Source organism: Clinocottus analis, unplaced genomic scaffold, assembly GCF_023055335.1.
Source record: "Clinocottus analis isolate CAN_PGR_092001 unplaced genomic scaffold, fCliAna1.0.p SCAF_33, whole genome shotgun sequence".
NCBI classification, from domain to species: Eukaryota; Metazoa; Chordata; class Actinopteri; order Perciformes; family Cottidae; genus Clinocottus; species Clinocottus analis.
The window spans coordinates 1339264-1365697 of NW_027176076.1; the positions used below are offsets into that span (position 1 = coordinate 1339264).

The 26434-nt window shown below is 39.8% G+C and overlaps 2 protein-coding genes across 5 annotated transcripts; one reads left to right on the plus strand and one right to left on the minus strand.

Moving 5' to 3' along the window:
• Window positions 1–1177: 1177 nt before the first annotated feature.
• Window positions 1178–4775, minus strand: cyb5b (cytochrome b5 type B). Of its 2 annotated transcripts, none has more exons than XM_068596031.1 (5): window positions 4249–4775; window positions 3243–3371; window positions 2706–2732; window positions 2497–2528; window positions 1178–2338 (listed from the first exon to the last, which is right to left on the minus strand). In XM_068596031.1, the coding sequence occupies exons 1-5, from the start codon at window positions 4444–4446 to the stop codon at window positions 2248–2250; spliced, it is 477 nt and encodes a 158-aa protein (XP_068452132.1). In that variant the 5' UTR covers window positions 4447–4775; the 3' UTR covers window positions 1178–2247. The 2 variants fall into 2 exon arrangements, with proteins under 2 accessions (XP_068452132.1, XP_068452131.1); XM_068596030.1 differs by having other exon boundaries at window positions 1178–2341; window positions 4249–4774.
• Window positions 4776–8043: 3268 nt separating this feature from the next.
• On the plus strand, window positions 8044–25811 carry dhx38 (DEAH (Asp-Glu-Ala-His) box polypeptide 38). Of its 3 annotated transcripts, none has more exons than XM_068595980.1 (27): window positions 8044–8318; window positions 9111–9433; window positions 9862–10058; window positions 10374–10520; window positions 10605–10767; window positions 11500–11618; window positions 11711–11787; window positions 11884–12039; window positions 12170–12331; window positions 12602–12709; window positions 13176–13300; window positions 13438–13575; window positions 13704–13890; window positions 14959–15144; window positions 15337–15477; window positions 15827–15937; window positions 16184–16300; window positions 16385–16492; window positions 16613–16725; window positions 18031–18239; window positions 19864–20018; window positions 20433–20588; window positions 20856–20990; window positions 21418–21543; window positions 21637–21732; window positions 21920–22041; window positions 24627–25811. In XM_068595980.1, exons 2-27 carry the CDS (start codon window positions 9114–9116, stop codon window positions 24706–24708), a joined length of 3756 nt encoding a protein of 1251 aa, XP_068452081.1. In that variant the 5' UTR covers window positions 8044–8318; window positions 9111–9113; the 3' UTR covers window positions 24709–25811. The 3 variants fall into 3 exon arrangements, with proteins under 3 accessions (XP_068452081.1, XP_068452083.1, XP_068452082.1); XM_068595982.1 differs by having other exon boundaries at window positions 9865–10058; XM_068595981.1 differs by lacking the exon at window positions 8044–8318 and adding an exon at window positions 8535–8653.
• Window positions 25812–26434: the final 623 nt, after the last annotated feature.

The window sequence follows — 26434 nt, forward strand, 5'->3', positions numbered from 1 at the left end:
ATCCAGTCATGGGGAATGATGTCTGTCTGAGGGCTTCATATACTCCCACAAATACAATATGCTGTCTCATAAGAGCTCATAATATTGTTATAACTGCTGTCTACTACGTTAAGGCTTATGTAAATGCAAATGTGTCTAACGATTTTTATGACAGAAACTGACAAAACATCTACAATTTAATTTGACAAATTTCTAAAACAATCCTTACTTTGGCTTACTGTAGATAACAGGAGTGCCAAAATATGTTTTGTCAGAATATTGTCTGACAAAAGTAATCTGATTGTACAGTCTTTGTCAGCATCACACTGTCACAGGAATACTGTTTCTGGTTGTTTTCCATCATTGCATAATGCATTTGCAATGTGTGACAGCATTGTTTCTTCAGTTTACTGCTGTTCCATCCTATAAAAACCCAGTGATGAACATGGCAAATTTCTGCACTGAATTTATTAGTGTATGCACCTATCAGATTAGCCATATTAATCTATAGTTTTGCCATTTAAAGTCAAATGACACAACTGACATATCTTGAGGTTGTAGTGCCACCCTGTGTTAATATTAAGGCATGACAAAATTATCAATACATGTATAATTATTTGTGACTAGTTGTGGTAGTGCTTGGATGAATTGCTCATTTTAGTCTGTTGAATGAGTATATTGGTTATTTATTGCTAAACGTGTGGCATTGATACACAATAAAGACCAGCAGTAAATGTAATGTTGAGGTCTTTCAGCTGAAGAGAAACGCTTTATTCTTTTAAAGAAATTAAGAAATGTATGTATCGAGGGGGCATCCAGTTCTTTATCTTCTCTCTGAATTAACTAGGATGAATCAATGGGTGTTAATTTGTGCTTTCTGCAGTTTGCTGGTCATGGGCACTCTGAACTGTGAGGGCTCTTGTGGACAATGCAAATGGGAAGGCTTTAATTTCAATCACTGCTTCATGCTCCTCTCCACCAAACAAGTAGATGAAGGGAGCAGGTATATACAGACTCTAGTATTCCCATTGTGCTGGTATGACACTATCAAATGTAAAATAAAATCAATGGGAAAGTTCATAACTACATTATCAGCTAGGCTACAATCATGCCACTACGACAATGGTTACATAACGTCATTCTTAAGTAGCACATTCATACATACACTCGGTTATTTAAAGTTTTAGTGACCAGCCTCTTCCACTTTTTGAAAAGATACATTTTATTCAAAAACGTTTTAATAACAGGAAATTACAATTGAATGATGGCAAATATTTATTTTTTACCAACAGCTTAACAGCAACCTCAAGAATCAATGATGTTGAATAATTAAAACAGATGAAAGATATATGCTCTGTGGCCAGAAACACACACACCAGACTTTATTTACTACAGTTCAAACCCTCTGACAGCAGCATTTCCACTTACCCAAAACATAAAATTAAAAAGCATTACAATGAAACAAGATTATGGCAAAGCACCAGTTAAAAACAAATAATTATTCTTTCAAGGGTATTCCTCATTCATTGTAAGCTAATCTGGTGAGGTAATAAGATATTACTGTATTACATACTACATACATTTATATTAATATAGGTTTCAAGCAGTTTGAACATTTACACAAATTCCTTATAACAGAACTGTAGAAATATGGGACAAGTCAGAACACATTCTAACTTAAATAACCACTGATACCATTTAATTAATATAAAGAACCAAAGATTTGAAACTGCAATTACATAATTGGAAAGAATGCATGAATAACCAAGTGATCAAGCAATTTAAAACCAGAAAAGGGACATAAACAGTGAATGGAATAAACTTCTGATTTGTATCACAAGGTAGCAGTGAAAAATGTTCACTTTAAAAAAAAAAAAAAAGAAATGTCACCATTCTGCATACCAACATCTCAGCATTAAATGCTTCCTGTCTATCTTATTAGTGATGCATGTATACCATACAGGTAAATTGGATAATAAAAAAAATTACCCCAAAATGTTTCAAATGCATATAAACAATTAAGTTAAGGACAGCATTAATGACATCAGGCAGTGACAAATAAATACAAAGAAAGAGAAGGCAGACAATTTAATAGTCACCTGCCGACTGTCTGCGTCTATGCAAATGGTCAAGGACAAAGGTACTTTATCAAACTGCTCACCTTTTCTTGTTGCAGAGAATGCAGACATTTCTAATTGTGCATGCTCAGTGTGAAGAGGTTTTTTGGTCAAACATTTTAAGGCCTCCAGATGAAAACAGGACGCCAGCTCAAGAAGACTTGTGTTCAAACAGGTAGTAGCGATACAGCACTCCAACTACAGTTGCTGCAATAGCAGATATCAGCCATGTGCTCCAGGAGCTGCTAGAAAGATATAGAAATATGCATTTATTTTAGCCAGAACAATTACAATGAACAAAAATGAGAAAGGCAACAAAAACAAGCTACAAAAATGTATATTGTATGGCCAATAGCAACTTTTTAATTTGCAGCCATCAGTGTCGATATTGATGACTTACTTGGAGTCTAGCGAGATTCCCGCATTTTCCTTCTGTAGGAGAAAGATACGACACAAATTAGATAGATAGATAGATAGATAGATAGATAGATAGATAGATAGATAGATAGATAGATAGATACATACATACATACATATATATAATTTAGCCACAAAACAAGAACTTTGTATTGTCTTTGTCAATTCTGTGTCAGTGACTTTGCTGCTTACCTTTGTCTGCTCCTTTTTTCTGTCATCCTGCAAAGAAAATAAATACATGTGTCATCTTAATGTGATGGCTGAGACAAATTACACTCATAACCAAGCCAAGAATAAACTTTGTGTCTAACTATAAAATAGTTTTTAGAAAATACTGAAATAATCAGACAATGCATATTTTATAAAAGAGCCTTTATAAAACATTTTACTAAAATCAAATTGGAAATTTAAAATTATCTTTGAATGGTCTACCCTCTTTCCTTTTTGCTGCTCACATGGCAATCTTATCCAATGGATGTTAGAAAACATTTCCATTTGACTGGATGTCATCTCCCTCGAATTGCTAAAAAGCATCTGAATCCCAAATTTTCACAGGACAAGCAACTTTTGTGAAACAAATGGCTGATTTTTTCTCTCAATGCAATTCGGTGACAATGATTATTACTCTACTTGCTTAACTTGAGTATTTGACCGAGGGATATGGGCTCCATCAAAGATACTGCAGGCAGGGAATCAGGTCTTTCGGAGCCAACAGAGGCCTGATCTTACCATGTGAACCTCCCCAACGTAGTACTGCTGGAGCATCTCCCTGGCATCTGTGGAATGACCCACATCCTCAAAGCTCTCTGTGGCGTCTGAACCTGCCTGCTCTAGCAAAACCTCCTCACCTCCCGGATGCTGAAATCATAGAATGGGTTAACGTATTAATATTATTATTGTATGCTTCATTAGCCTAAATAAATTAAAGAAAATCACAGGTAATTTTATAAAATGCACCATTATGATATATCAGTTGTGGAAAGTCAAATTCCCGAATAAGTTTGAGATATACAATGTACTAATGTGTTTACATTTTATGCCACTAAAATTGAAAGCTAAGGCAAATTGTGATATACATACGTCCACCCTCTATTATGAATTACTTTTTGTTAACATGTAATAGTTAGAATTAGCGCCACTGCAAGAAGCTACTGTATTACATTACTAGTTTTAAAAGTTGTATTTATTAAGCTTTACATTACAAAATGTTAAAACTCTATAAAAAAAAATACATTTTGTATATGGAGTCACAATACGAGTAACGTTAACTAAGTCATAGATATATTATTGAGTTTACAACTTTTAGACATGTTAACGTGTGTAGTTACTGTTATAATGCAGGTAGCTGTTATATCGATGCATCTGTACTTATATAATCACAAGCAATAATGACACGGTGACAATGTTTGGCATCGACGTCAGCTAAAAGTTTGTAAATGTACAACTCATCGTGCTAGAAGTTGTCACGATAGTTTCTAAAGCAGGTATCACTTGATTTGACCTTCGCTAACGCGAAACTTCAGGCTTTATATACACAGGAAGGTCTTGATGTTAGTCAGGAAAAGTCAATACAGTTTGGAATTCCGGGAAGTAATCTGAGCCGAAACAGCGAGCATGACTCGCATTAGCTAACGTTAGGTTAACTAGTGACTTGGCTGAGGCCCGTTGAAGTGTGAAAGAAACAGTGCAAAAATAGTTGCTACCAGTCGACGGAAAAGGGTTTTATATGTCTTACCTCTTCGAGGAAACTTGTGATGTCATACACTTTGTCGTGGATGATGAGCCAAGAGTCACTGCTGATACTATGCACTCTTATCTCTTCTAATGTGTAATATTTCACACCTTCTACCGTTTCACCGTTTTCCTCCACATTGGTGCCATTAGCGGAGCCACTGCCTGTGTGAACGGGGCCGTCGTTCGTTTCCTCACCCATTCTAACGTTAGTGTAAACTGCTCTACACCCACAACGCAGCCAGCTAGCTAGCTGAGGTTAGCTAACGCTATACAAGTGTTGCTTAACGCTAGCTTGCTGACGTAACGTCTAAGATCAGTTCGCACGCTGTTTAAATGAGGATAGTTTTGCTCAAATAAAGCTCACATTGACACGATAGAGGCGAAATGTCATCAACAACAGTATTACCACACAAATGCTAAATTACGAAATAGCAAAACACTATAACCCGGCACATCAGCAGACATGTCAAATAGACCGATGGCTTCTTCTTGAAGTTTAACAGCGGTTGTCAACCATACATTTGGTGCATTACCACCACCTTCTGCTCCGGAGTATGAATCAGACAGTAGGCACTCCTTACAAACAAAATCACCCCAAACAATTTAATTTAAAAAAAAGGAGGGGGGAGGGGGGGGTAAAAGCAAGAACTAAGTAACCCTCATCATCAGCAAACAGAGACCTACCAATATCTACTGGTACCTTTATGAATATGTCAATATTCATAATAATGAAGAGTATCACACTGCCTTGAGGCACATCATGTCATAAGCTTTTTCAACGTGAAAAAACCCCTCTGCAATGACTGACTCATTATTTGCCTGGGCTTTTCTAATGTCAGTCTATAGCCTTATCACAAGATTCATGGTGTTTCTACCCTTCCTAAAACCACTCTGAAAACTTGCCTTCCTCTCTTCTCGAACGTAAATGAAAATCTTTCCGTTATCATCCTTTCTATTATTTTACATATGATGCTAGTGCTATTGGCCTGTAACTGGTGGCTTTAGATGGATCCTTGCCAGGTTTTTTAATTGGCATGCTCAGTAACTTTCCTTCCTCCCACAATCTGTTAAAAAGGCACAGCAGCTTCAAAAGTGCTCCTTCTCCCAAGTGCCTTAACATGACATAGCATATCTGATCGTCCCCTGGCGATGTGGGTTTTGATCCATTTATTGCTCTTATTGATCTGCACACCATACTATTCTATTCTATTTCCGTTTTGTCCTTGAATTGTTTGTAGGCTGTCTAAATCCAATCGTTTGCACTAATTGAAGTAGTTAATTATAACCACCTGCTCTGCTTTTTCCAACACTTCCATCACTATATACTCTTAACTGTCTCCCTTTTCCAGTACCTCATGTGGAATATTTTGTTTAATAAATGTGGCATACCTTCCCCCTAGCCCAGGATCCATGTCTTTCCTTATTACTTAATATTCATGTATTACAAAATCTAAAGTAGGTTTCAATCAAGTCTCCTCAATACACATTACATCTGGTTTTAAATCCAATTCTTTAATGAAATGCTTGAATTCCTGGCCATTAGCCAGTAGACTTCTGGCGTTCCATTGTTATAGTATAACCAATATCAGTGCTAACCAACCCATGGTGTGATGATCCTCCTCCTCACGTATCCTTGGGGTCACTGTTTGGATTATATTACAGGTGCAGTTTTGGAGTGTCGTCAGTCTGGATGAGCAACACCTGAGTCGGAGGGACCGGACCATAAAAGAGACTCTCAGTGGAAGGGCATCTGGAGTGTTGCTGCCACTGACACCCTTTATCTTTTGATTTGTATTTTTGTTCTTATACATTCCCTTGAGTTGGTTCTACTTGTGGTATTGTTTAAAATAAATTGCTCTTTGTCAGCAGCTGCTCGTATGTCTCCCTCTTTGTTGCAGCCTTGGAGCCGGGTTGTGACATATGGGGGCTTGTCCATTCTTTAAACCGTTGGACTCCAAAGGTCAGCTGTGGTAGCAGTTCATAACTTCATAGTTCAGTAAGTTTATTATAACATCTTCCACACGCCTTCCTCAACAGGATTTTGTAGAAATGTGCAGGCCATTTTCCGAGATAATGATTGGCTATTGGGCGTTTTATATCCCTGCTGAGATCTTATCCGGGAACTTAACCTGCTCCGGAGCAGGTTAGGCGTTCAGCGTAAGTTACCAGGGCAATGTACCCCGCTAAGAATTGAACCAGCTTCATGAGACAGAAAACCCAGAGTTAATCCAGAAGTTACCTCGCTTAGCGGAAATCCAGCTTCGTGAGACAGGCCTCTGGACTTTGTACACGTCCAGAGGTGGCAACCACGTTGAGGCTCCTGGCGCCTACGGTGACTCAAGATGAAAGTTCTTGAGCGCGTCCTCTGTTCCTCTGTCTCACAGCTGTGTCCTCCGTCTGTCTGTTCACTGAGCCTGTGCCTGTTCACAAAACCCAGCGGCCGGTCACTGAGCCTGCACCTGGTCACAGAGCCTATGCTCCTATAAAAGTGTTGAGTTTGAGGACCAGGAGATAAAAACTTTTCTGAGACAAAAAGGAAGACAAAGTCAAAAAACAAAACCCCGTGCCTGGTCACACAACCCATCACCTGGATGCTGAGCCTGTGCCTGGTCACCGGGAGTTGGGAAAAACTTTTAAAAAAGTCAAAAAACAAACTGGGTTTAGTTAGTTTGAGGACCATGAGGTGACAACCCCGATGAGGCTCCTAAAGCCCACAGTGGCAATAGTCACCTTATAAAAAAACACAGTGCATTCAATCTGTAACTGCATCTGCTGCAACTATGTGCAACGCACACACACACACTCTGCAAAGGCTGCGATTTCTTGAGAGATGAACCGAGCGGAGTTATCTAAATGTTTTGTGACATGTGAAATAATGTCTCAAACATCATTGAGTGAAAATAAAAAACAAGTCTCAAGGTGGTGTCAGGTAATTTATTGTACAAAGGTTACAAAATGTCATGGCACGAGTAGCACAGCCACTGAATCCAGGTTCATCGATGACACTACAGCGTTCTCTCCCTCTCCTCCTTTCTCTCTCTAGTTTGTGGAGCAGGACATGGTACCAGGCGACTTGAACGTTGAAGGGTGTGCGTGCTTTTTTTTAAGGAAGAAACTATAATAATCAAACTTGTGTCTTTTTATTTATGTATCTATCTCTAATATCATTTATAATTTATTGTTACACATTTCAGTCCAGTTGGTTGTGTTTAGAAGAAGAAACAGAAGACAGGAGACAGTTTCAACCCCGCACGATTAAATAAAACATTGTTTCTGCTAGGGAGAAGTTTATCAGATGAATACTCTGAATGTAAAGTTAGAGAGAATGCAGAACATAGGAAGGAGGAAAGCATAAGACAAGTTTTAAAAGATATTTTTTAGGCAGAGAGGAAAAGGAACCTACATGTATTCTTGGAACAACGGGAGAGGATTCAAGTTTACACAGAAAGGAGTTGTGGAATATTTAAAGGAGATAATATATATATATATATATATATATATATATATATATATATATATATATATATATATATATATATATATATATATATAATACTATACTACTTATTACTTGAATTACAGACTTATAATTTATGAAGGTATTTTGGGACAATGTTTTATACTACATAGCCTACTGGGTACAATAGATGGCGGTAAGCCCTCTATAAGCAACGGTCACAAACCCTCCAATAAAGCACAAGAAGAAGAAGAACAGTAACGGTCCAATAGGTGGCGCTAATGCGCCTCTACATTGGTTTGTCAACACCCAATAAACTCTAAAAGAAGAAAAGAAGAATTGTGGGATCGCAATGGCTGCTCTCTTGTCTGTAAACATATGCGTTGTGTTTACGAAAGTCACAGTTTAGATCATTACCAGTGACAGCTGTAGAGCCTCCATTTCCTGGCGCACTTACCCGTCTATTAGTTGACCTCAAATCTTAATCTGGATGTAAGAGTTTCTGCATTTCAGACACAGAAGCACGCGGCATATTCCCGCAATTTGCCGCCCGGCCTTGTCAGGTCAAGACCTGATAGCTCGCAGGCTTGCTGACGCTAGCAGCTCTTTGTCAGGTAAGCAATAGTTTCACTTAATTTAGTATATTTGTTATTATACAAGGGGACGTGTAATCATTGTACTCACAAATACACCATCGCAAGCAGTCACTGCATCGACGTCGTTTGGATTTACAACTCGTTTCCTCTCACTGAATCGGGTCAATGTTGACTTAGCCTTAGTTACTGCATGTCATTTGTAACGTCAACGTTTCATTGTTAAACAACACGACAGTTGACGCAAAGGACAGGAGAACTAACGTGTAGTTAGCATGAGTCTGTCCCTGGTTGTGACTTTGTAGTTAACACACGGAGAAACTAAAGTTACCTTTCTCTTGATGGGTCGTTTCTGAGTAAGTTCATATATTACTAAACGTTGTCCCTTTCAGCTGAAAGTACATTTTGATAGAACAAGTATCTGATCCCGTGGAAGGTAAACACAGAATCTTAGAATTGTACACCTCCATGGTATTAAGGGTCAGAAATGGACACAAATGTAGTTTTAGAGCTGTTTTGATAGTTAGACCAATTAACTGTAGTGACTACGTTTAAAACCAAAAAACATAGCGAACCTTTTCTTGTTACAGCTTCTCCACTGTAAGGATTTGATACTTGGGCTTTCCACTGTTGGTCAGACAATAGGAAGAGGTTACTTTGACATCTTATAAATCATACCATTCACGGTGCACTAAAACTTGAACTATAAGTTAAAAATAACAAATTAGTTTTATCTCATTGAGCTTGTCATGAAAAATGGTTTTGTAGTTTCACACATGAACACCGTTTCCACTTATTATTATTTCGCCACAGATAATGGATGACGATGAGTCCATGCATAGGCTGGAAGGGACTGATCCAGCTGCTCAGGTTGGTGGACTGATGGTAAAGAAGTTGAGTGCCGCTGCAGAGCCCCACGTTTTTCGAGCACCCACTCCTCGGACCTCGCTGCTCGGCTTGGATCTGCTGGCAGCCCAGAAAAGGAAGGAGCGTGAGACTAAGGAGCAGGCTGAGGCCGATGACAGCAGTAGAAAGAAGTCAAAGGTTTCCTCCTACAAGGACTGGGAGGAAGGTAAAAGTGACTCTGGGTCTGATGAAGAAGATGATGATAAGGACAGGGATGCTCAGAAGGAGAGGTAAGTGCTGGTGCTTCCCGCATGATGATAATACTTTATTAAGTAAGTTATAGTATAATATTAAGTTATGGATGATGCATAAATATTCAAGCAACACCTGTCCCTCATGTGAAATGAGATTATCATTGTTTCTAATTTATTTCATACTCATTTCTTTGGATCTTTATTTTTCTGGACCTCACTGTTTGGGATGTTTTAAATCACTTTTTTGGTGAAGATTTTAGCCCATTTTTGGGAAAACGACCAGCTCACCAAAACAAGTATTTAACCAGTACTGTCACTGTGAGTCATTGCGAAACCTCAGTGAATGTGGACCGTTAACATCCTTTCTTTTAATGTTCGTGTGTTCCTTGTATTTTATTTGTTGACCTTTGCGCCAAAATATGTATACTATGACTAACGTGTAATATTTTATTAAAATTTTCAAGCAGGAAGTATCGTGTGACTGGCTCAGAGACACCGTCAAGCCCCGGAGGGGTCAGCGAAGAGTTCAAACACCGACACCAGCAGAGAGAGAAAGACAGACGTGAACATGGAGTCTACGCTTCCTCCAAAGAGGACAAGAACAAAGAAAAAGACAAAGAAAGGAGCAGAGATAAGGGAAGAGATCGAAGGAATGAAAGAGGTGATTCTAATGATCGCTTATTTTACATGTTTGTATTCTAATGTTAGGAGACTATTATATTCAAAGTCAAAAAAACATTTGCCTGTTCAAATGGAAGGATCGGATATTTTATCTGTATCGTTATATGGTATATTAAATACATTTTAGTAATCAAGTAGGCAATTTTATTTAGGATTGTAGGTTGTTCATTATTTTCCACTTACTTTGTATAAAATGGATGATGAATTTGGGAAACAGAACCGGTAGATCATTCAATAATGAAAGCAAACGTTGGACCAGTCTGGGTCTTTGAGATTAACTTTCTCTGTCTGTCAGATGAGCGAGAGAGCAGTCGTGGTGGCAGCAGCAGCCGTTTGGAGCGCGGTGAGAGGAGTGAGCGCTCGCCGAGAGATGGCTTCTCCGATCGCATCAGCAGAGGGACTAAGAGAGAAGAACCCTTGTCGCCACAGCAACGCCCCAGAGGTATTATGTTTTATTTATTTTAATGGGCTTGTAATTGCCCTTGTACTATATTGGTTGACTAAACTCATTTTGTTTTCATCATAGATTCTTTCACCCCCTCGCGCTCCAACTGGGAGGAAGATGACAGTGGTTATTCCAGTTCACGGCATTCCCAGTGGGAATCTCCGTCCCCTGCCCTGCCTCACAGAGAGATGGATCGCTCAGAGCGAAGCCATCGCTCCGGCCGAGAGAGTGAGAGGAGAGACAGGTAAACAACGGTCAATTATTTTATCTTACGTTTTTTATCCTCCTGACCCAAAGCCTTCGTTGAAAAATGTACTTGAAGTCAATAGTAGATTGTTAAATGGCATTGAAATAATTCAAACTGAAGACCGACAGAAACAAAAATGTCATTAGATTAGATATATTCCTTTTATTAGTCCCGCAGTGGGGAAATTTCAGGATTACAGCAGCAAACAGGATAAAGTACACACAAGAGACATAGTAAAACATCCAAACAAGTAATATATCAGAACAGTTTTGATTGTATTTGTTTTATCTCATGCATTTTTGCAAAATGCTAAAAATATTTTTTATTTAATTTTTGCTTTTTAATCTTTTTTGCTAGCAGACACTTACTTGCATAAAACTAAGACAAAAAGATTGTCCTCACAAAGATAAAGACCAAATCTTTGGTCAGTTAACGTTCTCCAAACACTTATTTTTCCAACACAATGTTTATTGAACGCTTCAGGTTATTAGTCTTTTTTCTTTTTTCTTTAATATATACATTTGTATGTGATTTTACCACATTTTCCAGGTTTATAACTACATTATTATGACACCCTTTTGGACTGTCACTCTTACATGTAAAAGGCTTTTATAAATCCTCACCGTTAGTTCCACTCGTCATATCTGACGCGAAATGTTTGGCTGCTGAGAAGCTGATTCCACTTCATCCTTCTGATCCGTCCATAACGTCTGTCTGCTGTGTGCTTAGGTCAGTCAGAGGCCGGTACCCTGACGACACACCTCTGCCAACTCCATCATACAAGTACAACGAGTGGGCCAATGACAGAAAGCATTTGGGTTCTACCCCTCGTTTATCACAAGGAAAAGGTACTATTCTAAAATCAAGCTGTTTTTTTGCTTCCAGTCAGGATTTAAATACTATATTTCCCATAACATTACTTAATCTGTCTCTTCCTCAGGTAGGAAAGAAGATGGACAGGGAGGATTTATGTTTGATAATGAGGACGAGAAAGACCAGTGGGAGGAGGACCAGAAGGTGAGTGGCAGTTATTTCTCTTTTGTGCCTCATAGAAGCTGCAACGGTTTTCTGTGTCAACTTTTGGACGTGTCTCATTGTCTCACGGTTTTGCAGCAAGCTGACAGAGATTGGTACATGATGGATGAAGGCTATGATGAGTTCCACAACCCCTTCACTACCACCTCTGAAGAATATGTGAAGAAGAGAGAGCAGATCCTTCAGAAGCAGACTCAAAAAAGGATATCTGCCCATAAGCGACAGATCAATGAGGTACAACCACAGTGCTTCATCTTGACCTTATTGGAACTGCGTGTCCGCAAGCGCAGGCATCTACTCTTCATGTGAGTCCTATGCTTGTTTGTTGGTCTGTCTTTGTAACGGGCTGTGTTTCTCTTCTCAGGATAATGAGCGGTGGGAGACCAACCGTATGCTGACCAGTGGTGTAGTGCAGAGGTTAGAGGTGGATGAAGACTTTGAGGAGGACAATGCTGCTAAGGTTCATCTGCTGGTTCACAACCTGGTTCCACCTTTTCTGGATGGAAGAATTGTCTTTACTAAGCAGGTAAGCAAGGTCTAACAGTTAATGATCGAAGGCCTCTTCAGGCTCAACAATAATTATTGCACGCTTGCTTGGGTCGAATCCATCTCTGTATGACACAGTTTGCCAGTGCTAATAAATACAACAATCTGTTGGGGGAGAGTAAAAAATGTTGAGCCCACTAGTCATTAGGTTTACCGTTGAAGTTGACCAATGGTTCTGACAAAATATTTAATGACAACTCTAAACTAAACTTGAAGACTTTGTATTTGTGTATTTCTTTTCCTGCTGCAGCCGGAGCCCGTCATCCCTGTGAAAGATGCGACCTCTGACATGGCCATCATTGCTCGTAAAGGCAGCCAGCTTGTCCGTAAACATCGTGAGCAGAAGGAACGCAAGAAGGTAAGTTAGATTAACAATTGAGACTAATGTTATTGTTGTTGTTGATACAGTCGACATGTTTATAGCGAAAACCAGTGAGGACTTTAAATGAATATGGGTTATTTATATTCCTCTGTGTGGAGAAGTGCTGAACACATGGCAGATATGATCTTCATCCTCTGCTGTTGATAAATGTCACTGGGGTTTGTTGCTGTGCACCTGTCCGGTTGATAATGCCATCGCTGTCTAACTTTCTCACTTCAGTAAATAATTTATTCATAATCACATTACCTGGTCAGTTGATGACATTTTAACTGCACACCACCATCAGTAAGGTGAAGCAACTAGACAAATGCAACACCAGATGCTCCGTCATCTCTTATCCATTGAATGTGCACAAAATTACAATGCAAATGTGTGAAGCAACTGACTTGAGCTTCAATCTTCATATTCATCTGATATAATTGGAATAATTAATTGTTTTCAGGCACAGCACAAACACTGGGAGTTGGCAGGCACCAAGTTGGGAGATATCATGGGCATCAAGAAAACTGAAGCTGAAGACTCCTCTGCGGGCAAACCGGTGGGAGAGGACGGCAAAGTAGACTACAGGTGACCAGACTGTCTCTGCAAAGATCTAGATGACGTTTCCTATTTTCTTTTTGATAATTCACCAGCCTAACTACTTGCACTGTCATGTCTGACCTGCCATATTAAGGTTTTGGTGATTCCTCCTCTCTGCCTAACAGAGCGGAGCAGAAATTTGCAGACCACGTGAAAGAAAAGACTGAGGCCAGCAGTGACTTTGCTAAAAAGAAGACCCTTCTGGAACAGAGACAGTACCTGCCTATTTTTGCTGTCAGACAACAACTTCTCAACATCATACGGTATTTTCAGAGTGCATTGCTGTTGTTCCCAATTTTCTCCTTAAAAGTGTTAAATGAAAACTGTGATGACTTATTACTTGCCAGAGTTATAACATTGACTGTTTTAATATGTTAACTGGCCTCTGCAGGGACAACAGCATTGTGATTGTTGTTGGGGAGACGGGCAGTGGGAAGACCACACAGCTGACTCAGTACCTGCATGAGGACGGTTACACCAGCTATGGCATGGTGGGTTGTACTCAGCCCCGAAGAGTAGCCGCCATGAGTGTGGCCAAGAGAGTCAGCGAGGAGATCGGCACTAACCTTGGAGAGGAGGTAAGACAACTGCTCAAGAAGCAATTTGGTACATTTGGTATTATGTGTGCATTTTTATCTCTGATCTCTGAAAAAAAGATTGTGAGACATTAACATCAGAAAGTATCAACAAATACTGGAGGTAAAAAGATTGAGAAATACAAATGATTACAATACCAATTGCACTGCTGTCATACACTATCATAAGTACATTTCAAAGTACTGTACAAAAATCTGAAATGAGGATCGATTTATTGCCGTAATGTATGGAAGGATAAATAATAATACTAAAATAATAATTAATTAAAAGTACTTTAGATCCAGAATTTTTTTTGTTACTTGTTTTCCTGGTAAGCTGATTGTCAATGATTACATCTAAGAACTTAACCTGGGAAATGTGTTAAAGGCAAAAATGATCTGACAGTTCATTTTTATGCTTGGCGATCATTATAGCACTCATTTTGAACTTTTAGAGAGAATGTATGACTTTTGAACCAGATATCCATCCTATCTAGAACCTTGTTTATAGGAGTTATCCTCCTATATTCATCTCATTCTCTAACCCCCCCCCCCTTCCTAAATTCTGTTATGAAACCATTTTACTCTGCAATTTCCCTCCCAAATCTTTTGTTCTGAACCTTAACTCTTGCCTTTTTTCAATATCAAATAAGTAGTTTAACTAATATTGTAAAACTGGACTTGTTTGAATCTTGTCTGATTGCTCAAGTAATTAAGTAGAGACAAAAAGCTCTACTGTGTCCTTGTTTCTCTGCTATATGAAGGTCAATGGTCTGTAAACTACAGTAATTACAGTATTGTGTCTGAATGCTCTCTTGCACAATCTCAATAGCAAGTCATGTGCTGTGTAATGATGCCATCTAGTGGTCAAAAATAAAATGTCTGTTACTGCCTGGGATTTGAACTGAGGAGCAGCAATAAGGGAAACACTGGAGTTGCCTAAAAAAAATACATGGAGATCAGCAAAAAATGCTGTATTATTGCAAACGTTAACATGAGTTAGTGTTTGTTTTTTTTTAACATATTTTTAATCCCTACACATGTCATGCAATAATTTCTGTACGTCTTAAGGTGGGCTACGCGATCCGTTTTGAGGACTGCACATCCGAGAAAACCTTAATAAAGTACATGACAGACGGTATCCTGCTCAGGGAGTCATTGAGGGAGTCCGACCTGGATCACTACAGTGCTGTTATCATGGATGAGGCTCATGAACGCTCCCTGAATACTGACGTGCTGTTCGGCCTGCTACGTGAGGTCAGAACAACTACCCAACACTCCACAAAAATTGAGTTTTATTTTTCAGATATACACACACAGCTGAATCTGCTGTGTGTGTATATCTTGATAAATTACAGAGAAATGTATTTGTTTCCTCGACTGATTTGAGTGGAAACGCACAACTTAAATATTCCGCTCAACTGTCCTCTGTCCTCTGTTTCCCATCAGGTTGTAGCTCGACGTACTGATTTGAAACTTATAGTTACTTCTGCAACTATGGACTCAGACAAGTTTGCTGCATTTTTTGGCAATGTACCCATTTTCCACATTCCAGGAAGAACATTTCCCGTAGACATCTTGTTTAGCAAGGTATGTTTTAGTTTCTATTCTAATGATAATGATGATCCTAAATGCATGAAATCATTGTCAGTACATCCTATTGACCGCTTCAGATCATTATGCTATATTTTAGGAATTACTGCTCATTTGTAATCTTTCAATGACTGTCTTCATAACAATCTGACATATGTTTTCTCAAAGCACAATCATATAAGATAAAATGCATTTGTGAAAAAAAAGGCCAGTAAAATTATGCTTCACATTCAGCTGTATTTTGTAACTTTTGGCATATACAAATATACATAATTATATTTTGCTTGTTGTAAGGTGACTTCAGTGGTTTGTATTGGACTTATTTGTTGTGGTTTGTGCGGTGTAGACTCCTCAGGAGGACTATGTGGAGGCAGCAGTGAAGCAGGCCCTGCAGATCCACCTCAGTGGAATGATAGGCGACATCCTCATCTTCATGCCCGGGCAGGAAGATATTGAGGTGAGGGACATGGCTGCTATTTCCATTCAAATGTTTGTTGCGTATAGCTTTAGCATAAAGGACGGTGATCCAAATTGCATGTATTAATGTAAAGTAGTTGTTTTTGCCCTCAGAAAGACAGGAATTAGATTATGTCCGTAGTTTGCTGTATTTATTTATATTGTACGTGTACTGTATGTTTTCTGTTAACAGGAGGATCTTTTCATTGTTCCCAAATCTAAGGCTATTATATCTTTGCCGTTGCAGGTGACGTCGGATCAGATCGTGGAGCGGCTGGAGGACTTGGAGAACGCTCCTGCTCTGGCCGTGCTGCCCATCTACTCCCAGCTGCCTTCTGACCTCCAGGCCAAGATCTTCCAGAAGGTTTGTATCAGTACACTTTGAATCTTTGTTATAAACACAAGTGAGAACACAAAGCTGATTGGCTTTTAATTTATCCTCTTCTAGGCTCCAGATGGTGTGAGGAAATGCATTGTCGCCACAAACATCGCTGAGACCTCCCTCACTGTGGATGGAATCATGTTTGTGGTGGATGCAGGTTACTGCAAACTTAAGGTAGGAATGTGTTTATACTGTATTCAAACTGCAGTTCTAGAAATTTATTTTCCCTATGCACAAGATTAAACCAATCTGACATAGTTTTTATATTACTCACTTCTATTGTTCTGTCAACAGGTTTTCAATCCTCGCATTGGAATGGATGCTCTACAGGTTTATCCCATCAGCCAGGCTAATGCCAACCAGCGTTCTGGCAGAGCCGGGCGTACAGGACCTGGACAGTGTTACAGGTAATGCCCCATGTCTTCACGCTGCATGTGTTTGGGTTTATTAACACATGCACACAGACACAATCAATGTTGAGCTCCATCCGATGCATGTTGAAACTGCCATATTCAGATTCCCGCGATGCTGCTTCTAAACCATGCATAAGCTTTTAAGAATTAGTTTACTGACAGCACTGAACATACAGAAAGACACTCTGATCAGCCCCGAACTGCATACTGCAGGCTATTCTTGTCCACTACTGATTAGCGCGAGTGTTTCTTTTTCCCTCACTTTTCCCCAAAGAACCCCTGAGCTGAACAAGGGTCTGCCTAAACTTCATTCTCGTAACCAAAACATTAACCAAATCACTCAAACATACATTGCAGATACACAAAAACATGCCAGGTGAACAAACAAAACAAAAAAGCAATCAATAAAAATAATAAATATAAAATATGTGGGCCCCACACATACCTGTTAATGTGTTTTTCCTGCAGTTGTTTGATATCAGTGCCATCTTCAGATGATTTGTTCAGAGCTCTAGATGTGTGACATGCCATTGCTTTCAAGACAGTCAGAGGCGGGAAGAGGGCCAGAACTCCAATCTCCAAAGAATTTCATGCAGTTTAACTCTGTTTATGGCAAGGAAATGTGCCACAAAAGACCCCGTCAGAGGTTTCACTTGGCCTCTTCTCTCCTTTGCCATATTCACTTCAGTAAAGATTGACTGACAGCGACACGCACAGGGCATTACATTATGCATTGCTAATGAGCTAGCATACTTATAAAACTCCACATATTTCTGGATTAATCCTGCCCACCTGCTCTGACACACAAGCGCACACAAATCTATGAAGAATCAGTTTTGGAGGAGCTTTACACTTAGTACAGTTAAGGTGTGTGTGTGCGGATGTGTGTATGTGTTAGTGAGCAGATAGTGAGTCACGCTGGTTTGCTCCGCTTGTGTGGAGAATTCCCCACTCAAAGACCCTTTTAGCTGTGACTGCAGGCACTCGCTCACCAGCTCAAACCCTCTATATACATTCAAATCATTCTGTAATTATAAGCGCCTACCTCAGCTGTAATTGTTGTGTGAGCTGTAAGTCAGGTCCTTTACTTTAACTCAGACTCTGGATATTCCCCTTAATAAATTGTAGCTTCCTGAATTTTCCTCTGGTGCTTACTGCTTATTTCCAACAGACATGTCTCCAAATATTGGAGAATAGGACAATTTCATCCCCAATAATTGAATTCCATGTCTCAAAAATAATACATTTCCTATTCATGTCTCTGTCCACGTCTGTGTTCATGCCCTCCTCTTCGTTCAGGCTCTACACTCAGAGCGCCTATAAGAATGAGATGTTGACTACCACCATACCAGAGATCCAGAGGACAAACCTGGCCAATGTGGTCCTGCTGTTGAAGTCTCTGGGTGTTCAGGATTTGCTTCAATTCCACTTTATGGATCCACCACCTGAAGACAACATGCTCAACTCCATGTACCAGCTGTGGATCTTAGGAGCCCTAGACAACACAGGTGTGACGTGAACATAATACAATGTTGATAATATCATAATTTGTATAGTGTATGTGTTTATGACACTTTTAATATGCACAGTATGGTAACATGATTTAATGTATTATCTTTGTGAAAGTGTACATTTAAAGTCGGGCTGCGATGGTTATAGTGCAAACTTATATGGAAAAATACAGTAATTTAGTTTTTTTTAAAACTTTTATACCATAATACTTCTCCTTGCCCCATCTTCTTCCGGCTGCCTACCTGAGGCTGGTGCTCAAATCATGACTGGAAGTAATTTTTCCTCAATGAAGAACATAGTCTCCTCGACGCTTATGACACCGACATGCAGCAGCAAATCTTGTTGTTCCTCAAGCCACCGTGTGTCGTTGACTTAAACAACGAGTTATAGTCATGGCTGCTAGTAATGGAGACAGAAACGCAATGTGCTTGGATAAAACACTCGTGGGTGAAGCCGTCCTCAAGTGGATGGATAATGCCCGGCCACTTAATTCCCTCTTGAGTGGACCTGTGGTGAGAGAAAAAACTTTAATAAAATTCAATAAATAGCGATGCTTTCCGTTTCATTACATTATATTCATGTAATACATATGCAAATGTCAATAAGATGGTATTCTGCATGAGGAATAAAGAAAAATCATCAACTAATAATGTTTATTACCCTACACTATGTAACATTTTCACTGTATTTCTACCAATCTCATGATTGCTGTAAATATCAGCAAATGTTGAACGTAATACAAAATCACAGATATTTTTTCTTTTTGTAACTAGTTGGAACTTTTAATCCAGAAAAATCCTGTATTAATAACGTAATGCAAAGTATCCTAATAACATGTTATATCAGGTTTCTTTTCCCTGCCTCTAGTTGTAAGCCAATGAAGTCTTAGACCAGTCTTGTATATAGAAAGGCCAAAGAACATAAATCCTCCTCCTGTTGAGATAAAGATGATGCTGTGACAGAGAATATTGGGTATTTCGCGGTTGCATTCCCCCTCAGCATTGCGTTGAGCTCCTATATAGTGAAGCTGACACTACAAACACAGGCAGGGGACTATGCTGCAGTGATGATGCAGACCCTGCAAACAAGCCTTGAGGAAGTAGTTGTGAAGTTTAGCCGGTGGAGTAATTGCCTAGTAACTGATCCTGTGTTTGATTTGACTGGTCGGGTCTCATTTCTGTCTCATCCTTAGCCAGATTCCAGGGGATTTAGGGATTTGGGGATGAGGAGGGACTTTTGATGATTCCCTGTATGGTGTGTTAACAGCAGATTATCTCTGATTAAGGCTTACCTGCCCCAAACTGGCTGCTCTGCTTCTCTGCTTTTACTCCTTATAAGCTTCTTAGACTCTGTCGTCTAATCATTTAAATCAGAACTGGCAAAGTTTTTGATCTTACTCTTCTTTTTTTCTTTCTCAACTGTCAGCAGTTCATCCTCTCTCACGGTGATAGACAAATAAGTGTCACATTATGCTGGCTTCTCCCTCATGCCAGCAGGCTTTTGATGGAAAAGGAGCTTATCACTCGTCTTATACTTGTTCCTTCGTAATTCTTCACATTGCATGCACTTTTATAATCCTCAAGACTAACCTCGCAATTGTGTTCTATTTCGTCCTCTCAGGTGCTTTGACACCGACGGGGCGTTTGATGGTGGAGTTTCCCCTCGACCCCGCCCTCTCCAAGATGCTGATTGTGTCCTGCGACATGGCCTGCAGTGCTGACATCCTTATCATTGTCTCCATGCTGTCTGTGCCAGCCATCTTCTACAGACCTAAGGTTTGAGACAGTTGCTGTATAATTGAAACGCATACTGTTAAATACGGGGGTCACTAATAGGCAGACTTTTTTAGGTTTGACAGCATTCACTCAGAAGTCCAGGAAACACACCGACAGATTAAATGCGTTATAAATCATCTTACGTGGTGCTATTCGGCCAATCAAATGTGTGTATTCTGGGGCGAGATCTACTCACACGGGGGAAAGACGCGGGAGACTCAAGAGTCGGAGAAGTACGCTGGTTAGAATTTTTATCACATAGCGTTCTCCTACAAAAAGAAGAAAAGCGGACCACGAGACCATGAAAATATATTTGTGTTTAACAATATACACTTTTAAATGCATGAAATAATGTATTGTAAAAAATAAAATTCTCAGGGATACATGTCAAACTTTATTCATGTGTGCCTTCAGGGCCGTGAGGAGGAGAGTGACCAGGTGAGGGAGAAGTTTGCAGTCCCAGAGAGCGACCACCTCACCTACCTGAATGTCTACATGCAGTGGAAGAACAACAATTACTCCAGCATCTGGTGCAACGATCACTTCATCCACACTAAGGCCATGCGCAAGGTCAGACTCCCACTGCCTCACCTATTCTCCATCAACACCTTCTGAGTTTTCTATTTCATTCCTGTGCATTCTTGCTTTTTATTAGTTGTTTGAATATGTATAGCATATGATTTAGGTCCTTTAAGGCATATTCACTATCCTGCTGAATTATTTTAAATACCGTAGTTAGTTAATAGAAATCTTCCCCGAAAACAGTAGATTGCAAGCCAAGAGATTGGAGTTGTTATCTATGTGGTTCCACTTACAATACATATTATTTTTGTGCAGGTGCGTGAGGTGCGCTCCCAGTTAAAGGACATCATGGTGCAGCAGAGAATGAACCTGATTTCCTGTGGGTCAGACTGGGACATCATTAGAAAGTGCATCTGTGCGGCATACTTCCACCAGGCTGCCAAGCTCAAGGTAATTCCTGCACTTTCCTCAGTTAATGTTATGTCTCGTGGCAACTGGTTGTAGCAGATTTATAGCCGCATAATTACAGAGTGGTGAAATGTCCCTTCTGGCCTCCCATTAATACAGCGCTAAAATCTGAAAGAGAATTTGAAATCATGACTGTATAATCAAGGCTCTCTGTCTGACTTATGACTATCCAGCTAACCCACGCAATTGTAGCAGCGTTAGATATACTTCAAATGTATTTTCTTGCTGTCTAAGCCAGGTGGAGAAGCAAATTAGCTTATAAGACCTGTTTTACTCTGACCGTACAATGCTCCCATATATGCAGGCACGAACACGAACGCATTTAACCTGCAGCACACTACACATAGGGTCCCATTTTCCTACCCAGTTGCACATTTAATTTGTTATTTATGCCCGTGTTTTCTCCTAGGGCATTGGTGAATATGTGAACGTGAGGACAGGCATGCCATGTCACCTCCATCCTACCAGCTCCCTGTTTGGTATGGGCTACACCCCCGACTACATAATCTACCACGAGCTTGTCATGACCACCAAGGTAAAAAGTCTGTTGGCTGCAGAGCCCGGCAAGCATTAAAACAATTAATTCCATATCTGTTGCTCATGTTTAACATGCTCTTTTGTGTTGTAGGAGTACATGCAGTGTGTGACATCAGTGGATGGAGAGTGGCTCGCAGAACTTGGACCAATGTTTTACAGCATCAAACATGCAGGAAAAAGCAGACAGGTAAAGTAAACAGAAATGTCCTCATGTTTATGTACTTTTGGTTGTAGTTCCCAACCTTTGTCCCTTGTAACATCTCATCATGAAGAAATGGCTACTTGTGACATCTTGTCACTGGTTGCAGATGTCTGCTGTCTGATGTGTGTTCATTTTTGTATACCTGTCTGATCGGTTTGTGTCGCTTTTCCAGGAGAATCGTCGGCGGGCCAAGGAGGAGCTCACCAACATGGAGGAGGAGATGTCCATGGCTGAGGAGCAGCTGCGATCGCGTCGAGAAGAGCAGGATAAGAAGAGCACCACTGGCACTGTTAAGTAAGTCGGTGACTATCTCTCCTTCTTTTGCCTCCTCATCATACATGGGTCCTCATCTAACAATAGTTCTCCGTGGCCCTCATTTTCCATTCACATTCAAGCTAGAAACATTAAATTTACCTACCTCGCTGCCAATCCTCACGCCTCCCTCGCCTCCTCTCTCACTCGCTCTACTCCACCTCTCTCTCTCTTCATGATGAGCTTTTCTCACCTCTGGTCCCTGCAGACGAGACAAAAAGAAATAATATTGACTCCTGGCTGACCCCCATTACTGCAGCAATTTAAATTGTGCCATAGCAGAGCAGAGAAAGGAGGGGAACGTTCAATTTCAAATTAAACCAAAAAATGTATTTCACACCCATCCTGTATGCTTTACAGAGAGAAATAAGGTTATAAAGACACATTAAAAAACAAGGTTATTAATTAATCAGCTGGTTTATCTGTCTTGATTTTGCGTGACCACGGCTGTTACAGATCTGTTGAATGTAATCACACTGGAGGTAGAGGATTAAGAATTAGATTTAGTCAGAGGAAGCTCGACGTGTGATAATGAATGTCGTCTGCTCTCCTGGGCTCTTACTTGGCTGCCTTTGTCCTCCGGCAGGCCTCACAAGTGTCTCTATGAATTCAGTGTGACCAAGATGAAATATTTCGTTGGGTACGCCTTCATGTGCCGACTGTGTATCACCTGTCTCCCTGCTCACCGACACAGATCAATGGTGTGAATTAGTCAATGACCCAGTTGGTTGTTTTGTGTTTTAAAAGTGGTGAAGTGAGAGAGTGTTTCTGGAACCACATCAATGGTAAGAGAAGTGTTTTTTTATTTCCATACGGAGCAGCTAAAGGACAATACAACAAGATTCAGCTTCCTAAGTACAATAAAACTCAATAAATCTTTTTGGTACCGTCTGAAACGTGTATGTAGGGCCGAACGTCAAAAGCTCTCAAGTGGATGAGGAGAGAAGTGCCAAACTGTCTTTGGTTCCAGCTCCTTAGTTGTTAAGATTTTGTACTGGTCTTTCTTATACATTACTGTAATTTGAATATATTTGTGTGACAGAAGAAAACAAGACGTTTTGAAAGGTAACTTCTGTATTTTTCTATGTGGGTCTTTTTGTTTTGTTTCTAACAGCTAATAGGGACAACCATTTCTGAAATTGGTGCAATATTGAGCGAGCGCTGCGCTGACAGCAGCCCCTCACAGGCTGCTTTCTAATCGCATCGAGACAATTTGGTGCTGTCAATTTACGTCCCCTAAAAGTGCTTGTTTTTGCCACTGACTCTGGTTCAGATTTTTACTATAAGTGTCCAACAACATTATGGAAAGAATCTCACTAAAGGAGACGTCTCGATCTGAAATGACGGTCATGCATTCTAGTGAAAAAAACGTAGCTTAGTGTTATCTTAAAGATTTTCAATGGCATAGCTAAATATTTAGGTAATTTTGTTCATGTGTATGAGACCTTTGATTTGAATGGCTGTCTTTTTGTTTTGTTTTGTTTTAGCCAGTGTGAACGGATAACGAGCTAACATGTTGCTAAAGAGAGGAATTATGACACTCATGTAAAGAGTGGGACCTCACCCTACCTGATGTTCAGATTTCACAGAGAGACCTCTGGGACTTGGACACATTAACAAACTGATTGGATCAAGGGAAAGGAACGGACTTATGTTTAATGTCTCCGTTGATTCCTCTCCTTAAAGTTGACAGACACTTGATAACAACAATTATAACAATCTGAGCCAGTCAGTGGACAAAAAAGAGCACTTTTAGTTAACGTAACATTACATCCTCAATTGCCCTTGCCACAAATGTTACTTAATGTTTGTGAAATGTACAGGACTGCTGAGATACAGAATGATTTGGAAGTTTTGAAAGTTTGAAATTGTCTTGTTTTACAGAAATGAAAGAATACCAGTGGAAATCTAGATTTGTGGGACGACGACGACATTCTGAAACACAGAAACATGATTTGCTGTATTGTTAAATGTAAAATACACAGAATTTATAGGGGATGATCTAAAACAAGCTAAACCAATGGTATAGTCCATTTACCACCCTGCAGAAAAAATCTGTTTAAAATCAGTCAACTGTCCACAAGTGTGCATTGTCCACTTTCTTGTATACAATACTGTCTGTATTTGTGTGCGCTGCTGCTAGGAAGCTACAGGCAGCCTGTGTATGGAAGGAACCGCGAAACATTTTTTACCCAAATCCAGAGAATTGTGTGTGTCTGTGTGTCTCTCTCTGTGTGTGTGTGTGTGTGTGTGTGTGTGTGTGTGTGTGTGTGTCACAAACGAGGGAAGTGTGGGCAGTGTCAGGGTGTCTTACTGCTGTAATTAAAGATGATAGATTGTGCTGTCAGAGGCGTCAGCGCTCCACGTCCCAACACTCTTCACAGAGACACCAGCTTGCCTTTCCAATCTCCTGCAGGCCTGCTCCTTTCATGTTCACATTCAGGCCAGTCTTCCCTCACCTTCAGCCTTTTCCAACCAAAACTGCTTGCCTAATGTAAGGGACGTTTAGACTAGACTGAAGAGCGCAGTATAGAATGAAGCTTAACACAGACTTTTCTCTGCTTTAGGGCTCCGAAAATCTGCACACCAGGAAGAAAAGAAGAAGCCCCGATGACGCCCAGACGCACCCCTGCCCGCTTTGGACTGTAAAACCCCCTCATGGAGGTTAAAGCCCATCAACCTTCAATGTTGGCTCTGCTAGACTCATTATCATCCTGACCTGGACCATGCCAGCACAAGCAAACAGTGTAAATCCAACTGCCATTTGTTCCCCCCAGCATGGCCAGAATCAACTGCAGTTCATGTACAGACCACTAGAGTGAGAACTTGTATAAGGCACAAGACTCAAAGATGAGCCAGGTCCATCAAAAAAGCCTCCAGCTTACCTCCATCAGCGGATAGCTGTTTCCATGATGCATTTTAAGGGATAAAGGTTGTTTTTTTGTATATTTAGTATTTATATGTTGTCATTACTGAAGTGTTTTTACAGATGTCTCTATAAAGTAATGTTTTTTATCTGGGCTAGAAACATTATTTTCTATGTTCTGTTGCATTGCTTCAATCCTGAGTGTATTGTCACAGGGGAACCGGTAAATGTGAAATAGCGATCTAATTTCAATGTTACTTGTCGGTGTGTCCATGCATTTACTAGTTCTTGTTCTGTCGTGGCTTGAACAGCGTGTGTGCTGCCATGAAGTGCTCTTCTATGGACTGAAGCACTGTTCAAACTGTACTTGTGGCACGAGTGTCTTCAGACTCTAGAGTTGGATTGTAATGACCCCCAATACACACAACACACTCATGCAGTCTTAGGCAATTGACCTTTTTTATTTTCTGTTAACCTTGTTCCACCAATGTAATGTACCACAGCTTCGCTTCATACAAAACATTGCCACAATGGATTAAACATATCAACTGTTTTATTTTTATGGTCATTGTTTTCAAAATAGCACACTGTTTTCTTTGAGTTATCTCCCAAGCAAATGTGTCTTTTAAGTGGTTAAATCTATTTGTTGATCTATCTCCTGCCCTCTCAGATGATCAGGATATTGTGCAGCATCAGATAGACTGGTCTGTCTGTAAGAAAACAGTTTAGTGAGGGCCATGTTTGCATAGTGACAGTGAGTCCGTTTGGTCTTTTTTAACATGGATCTGAGACAGCAGAAGGACTGCTAATGGATTTTTTTTTCTCTCTCTCTCTTTCAACATCTTTTGTAAATGAAACAAATAAATGTTGTTGTTTTTTTTTTAAATCCAAGGTGATTTCATTTGATATTGTAATGACTAATGTGACATTGTGTCTGCACTGCACGTGCTTAACATAAGTATGTAATTTAGATGCACATTTTTAAGTAAGTTTTACAGTAGCATGAATTATAGCTCAATAAGGGAAAATGATGCATATTAGTTGAGGCTATAATTTCTTCATGTTGGCTTTGGTCTCCCTTTAAAACAAAACAGTGATGAAGTTCTCGTCTGTGCACATACAATGTCAATACATATCCATCATTTTGTACAGAAAGATTTATACGGGACTGAAAATGAAACTAAACTTCATGGGTCCAACAATCAGTTTCATTATACGTTTATCTGCCTTTGTCTGGGATCACTAGTTATTTCTATAACATTTCAGAAACTAGTACAATGTCCATTGTATTGTGTTAGTCATTGTGAATTGATTCATCTTGTCGATCATTAAATAGCCCACGGTAACATCTTAAACTGGCTTCACGCTCAAGAAACTTAAACCACAAAATGTTTGATGTTCTTGCATAAACAATGCCTGAAATAATTATCAAAATAGTGGCAGAGGAATTGGTGTTAATTCACTAATTTATATCTACTTCAAATTGCTATCTTTATTCAACCCAATAAT

What these genes read in the sequence shown, in the direction of transcription:
- cyb5b (XM_068596030.1), bottom strand. Translation starts at nt 4,446, where the DNA reads ATGGGTGAGGAAACGAACGACGGCCCCGTTCACACAGGCAGTGGCTCC. An exon ending in ACGTTGGGGAGGTTCACATG is followed by an intron (nt 2,733 to 3,242) that starts GTAAGATCAGGC and finishes TTTTCTTTGCAG; the next exon opens with GATGACAGAAAAAAGGAGCA. An exon ending in GGAATCTCGCTAGACTCCAA is followed by an intron (nt 2,342 to 2,496) that starts GTAAGTCATCAA and finishes ATATCTTTCTAG; the next exon opens with CAGCTCCTGGAGCACATGGC.
- dhx38 (XM_068595980.1), top strand. Translation starts at nt 9,114, where the DNA reads ATGGATGACGATGAGTCCATGCATAGGCTGGAAGGGACTGATCCAGCT. An exon ending in GACGGCAAAGTAGACTACAG is followed by an intron (nt 13,301 to 13,437) that starts GTGACCAGACTG and finishes TCTGCCTAACAG; the next exon opens with AGCGGAGCAGAAATTTGCAG. An exon ending in ACCAGGCTGCCAAGCTCAAG is followed by an intron (nt 20,991 to 21,417) that starts GTAATTCCTGCA and finishes GTTTTCTCCTAG; the next exon opens with GGCATTGGTGAATATGTGAA.